General features: G+C 52.4%; 1 protein-coding gene across 1 annotated transcript in view; it reads right to left on the bottom strand.

The window, feature by feature from the left end:
• LOC108579503 (tyrosine-protein phosphatase Lar-like) overlaps positions 1 to 3636 on the bottom strand; it is a 110556-nt gene that overhangs the window by 49782 nt on the left and 57138 nt on the right. Inside the window, 2 exon segments of the mRNA XM_017943047.1 lie at positions 328 to 486; positions 753 to 884. Coding sequence (XP_017798536.1) covers positions 328 to 486; positions 753 to 884 — 291 coding nt within the window.

Below are 3636 nucleotides of genomic sequence, written 5' to 3'. Positions count from 1 at the left end.
AGAAAGAGAAAGAGGAAAAGAGAGGGAGGACCTTGCTACGAAAGAAGAAAGGCTTCGTTTAATTTCGACGAAATTTAGCTGGCTATCTAGCGGATCGCTGAGAATTTCGATGACCTTTAATTTCTCCCCCCAACGGCCTGCTGCTGTTCCGCACCGTCTTCGAAACTCCGTTCCGATCGTCTGCGGCTAGGTAGCAGCTGTCCCTAGCAAGCTTTCGTTAAATATTCAATTTCGTCTACGCCGTTTGCCTCGATAACGCTAATAGCTATCGGACCGTGTCGCCCCCATCCACGGTGAACGAGGAGAAGAGAAGCAGAGTATACGTACCTTCGTAGACTGTGAGCTGCGCATCGGCTGACACTGCGTCGCCGACTCCATTCTCAGCTAGACACTCGTACATGGTGTTGTCTCGAACCGGCTTGACAGGTTCGATCCGCAGTAAAGCTCCGTTTTCATAGTTCTGCACCAGGTACCGCGACTGCGACTCTGCGGCACAGGACGGAACGTTGAGGTAAACGAGAACGGAGAAATCCCGATTAGCGAATTTCGAGGCCAGTCGAGGCCAGTCGAGGCCAGTCGAGGACAATCGAATCGAGGATTCACGCTCGAGATCCGGCCAGTCGCGGAGGAGAGAAAGCAGCGACAGCCGGCGACGTTTCCGGGAGTCGAGCGAGCGCGAAATTTCGTAATTTCGATACCATTTCGTTTCCATCTGGTCCAAAGTTTCGAAAGGGTGAAAAGCGAAAACTTACGGGAAACTCTCTTTCCGTTCTTCCGCCAGTGAATCTGGGGCGCCGGTAATCCCTCCGCCGTGCAGTAGAAACTCGCTATTCCGCCTGCCTTCACCTGCTGCGTCTGTGGCCTCACCAGGATCGTCGGTGGACCTGCGAGCACAAGATCAAGGGAAGTCTTTGATTAGAGTCGAGTTGCCCCTAGTCTCGTCCGTCTCGTCCGTCTCGACCTTCTCTCCGACTTGCTAAATCGGAAAGAACTGGCAAAAGTTCTCGCATCGGACCTCGTCGAGGTCGATCGAAGGAAAAGAGAGGAACGTACGCATATTGCATTCGATAGGATGGAAACTCGTGTAAACTCGATAAACGAAATTTGCTATCGCGGGAAATCGAGCGACGGCCGGACAGATAGCGTCAACAGCGTGATAGTCGTCCCTTTTTTTTTTTTCGTTGCCAACGATAAAGAGACGCTGTTACTCAAGATGGAAACAGCAGGACCGAGCGAACTATCTGGAAAGTTTGCGATCGCACGGACCGTTTATGGCCACTCTTCCGTGGATCGGTCCAGACTGCGTTAACGGCCGTGCTTTCTGCGTGGCGAAGCCGTTGACACATCCAATCTGTCACGGTTCTATTCGTGATCGATCGTGGAGGGCCTGGTAACGCGCGGTCGAATCGAATCGAATGGAATCGAGGCGAAGCGAAATGCGGCGAAAAAAATTGTCCTCGCGTGATCACAAAATAGAAGATTATCGCGGACCGGTATTGGAGAGGACAGAGGTGGATGGAAAATTCGAGCAGCGACGAACGCGCTAATCTATCGGCTCTGCACGAAAACTGCGATGCAGGGGAACGCGCGCGATGCAATTTAAGGTAAATATTATTCCATCGGCGAACCGTCGATAATTTTTGATCGAATCGCTCGTTCGAGATTATTGCTATCCGGTCGGGTCGGGTCGCATTGTGGCCAGGCACGTGACGATTATCATACCGAAATAGTTCGTAACTGGTGCATTAATCGAGAGCGCGTGGTGCTGGCATGCGCGTACGATCGATGGATTTTTAAATATTCCAAACGCTTCTGGTCGCGATATCGCGGGATAACGAGCCCCGTCTGGCCCCGGCTAAACCCAATTCAATCAAATCAAGTTTCCGCATTGCATAGTCGGAAAAGCTCTCTTTTCGAAAACGAAAGATGGTACTCTCTCTCCGCGGACTGCGGGGGAATAGAAATTCTCGGGGAAAATTCAGCTCGGTAGCCGGATGTACGATACATTTATTTAGAACGGGCTGCGGACCGTATCAAAACCACCTGCCGCGCCACCCTTGCCCAATGATAATCTACGATCGACTATTAAAGAGTTGCCCGATAAATAGCCGCAAGCTCTAAAAACCACCACCACCACCATCGCCGATATCGTCGAGATCAAGTCTCTCGAGGAATCTGTTTCTGCCCTGCCCGGTACTTTGCGAACGATCGAATCGGAAACTCGCGTGGAGGGAGGAACGCGCAGTTTAGGAATTACCACGGGGGAAGAAAGAACTTTTCGCCACCGAAAGCGATCGCGTTCGCCCGTTTTCATTAAATCCCGGCGAGTTGCCGAGAGGAAAGAGAGTTGAGAAACGTGGTAGGCAAATAGCGAGTTAAACGTGGAACTCTGTTGCAGAAAGGCACGCGAGCGAGGGTTCGGAGGGAAGATTCGCGGGGACGTGGTTGGTATGTGGCGCGCGAGGCGAACAGCGATATCCTCGAATGCGAATGGTGAAAGAAATGTCGGCCGCGTGCCAACGCGTGCGAAGATTAAACGCGGGTGAAAATTAGATCGCGAAACGAATGGCGCTCGACTTTCCGCCCCGAGAAAGAGGGAGAACTCCTGACCAGCGGGGAACGAGTGTTGGGCGTCGGCAAAGAATCCACGGTTCTCCCGTGAATTCATTAGTCACGCTCGAAAGGGTCGCGAGCGGTTGCTGCGGACGGAAATCAGGATAAAGATCGGGCGGTTATTTCTCCCGAAAGTTGGTAATAACGAAGGATCGCGCGGACCGATCGTGGTCGGTGCAAAAACGGTCCAGGCCATATCTCATACTTAAAGTTTATACCGGTTTGGCAGGATCTCGGCAAGGTGGGGGGCGAGGCGGAGCAGGGTGAGGCAAGAGCAGAGAAAAAGTTTCGCCCGCGGCGCGCGCTCGCTTCTATTACGCTTTATAGCCTGCCGCGACGTAATTGAAAAAGTAGCCGATAACGGAGCAATCTGCATGAGATTTGAATAAAATTACGCGTTACCTACTGCCGAACGTATTATAGAATCGATCGCGGGATCGGTCTCTTTGCGGCATTAATTCTCCTCGCGAGGGTCCATTCGGTAATTAATTTGAAAGTTTCGCCCGTGTGTCATCGTCGCGCGATTCTCGAAACGGAGCGGAGTGAAGCAGGAGTTTGTTCGAGAGCGAGCTCGTCAGAAATGTCTGACCTGAAAGGGGGGTAGAGTAGGGTAGAGTAGAGTAGAGTGGAGCAGAGTAGAGAGACGGGACGGAAATGGAAGCATCAGGTGTGTAGGCTGCAGGGACTAAATTTGGTGCAGCGTCGATGCCATTTTGCTCCGGCATCGATTGTAAACACGGTAGTTTATGTACGCGCGATGGATTCCCATCGACGAACGATGACGTTCGACGGCAGAGAGAGGGAGAGTGGGCTGTGGTCGGCGTCGGCGTCGGCGTCGGCGTCCAGCCCAGCACGTCGAGTGTACATTACGAGAGCGCAGGTTTATCGTAAATAATTGCGCAGACCTTATTCGCATTTTAACGTATCGAAATCCGAGGTGGGTGTCGGGCGGTTTTCGCGCGATCGAGACCTCTCGGTCGGGCGCAGGGCAAATATTAATTGAAATGGGTTTCCAGCCCCTCT

The sequence above is a fragment of the Habropoda laboriosa genome, unplaced genomic scaffold (assembly GCF_001263275.1).
Source record: "Habropoda laboriosa isolate 0110345459 unplaced genomic scaffold, ASM126327v1 scaffold33, whole genome shotgun sequence".
In the NCBI taxonomy this organism is placed as follows: Eukaryota; Metazoa; Arthropoda; class Insecta; order Hymenoptera; family Apidae; genus Habropoda; species Habropoda laboriosa.
The sequence above is the reverse complement of the archived record's forward strand: the minus strand, read 5'-3'. Positions and strand labels throughout refer to the sequence as shown.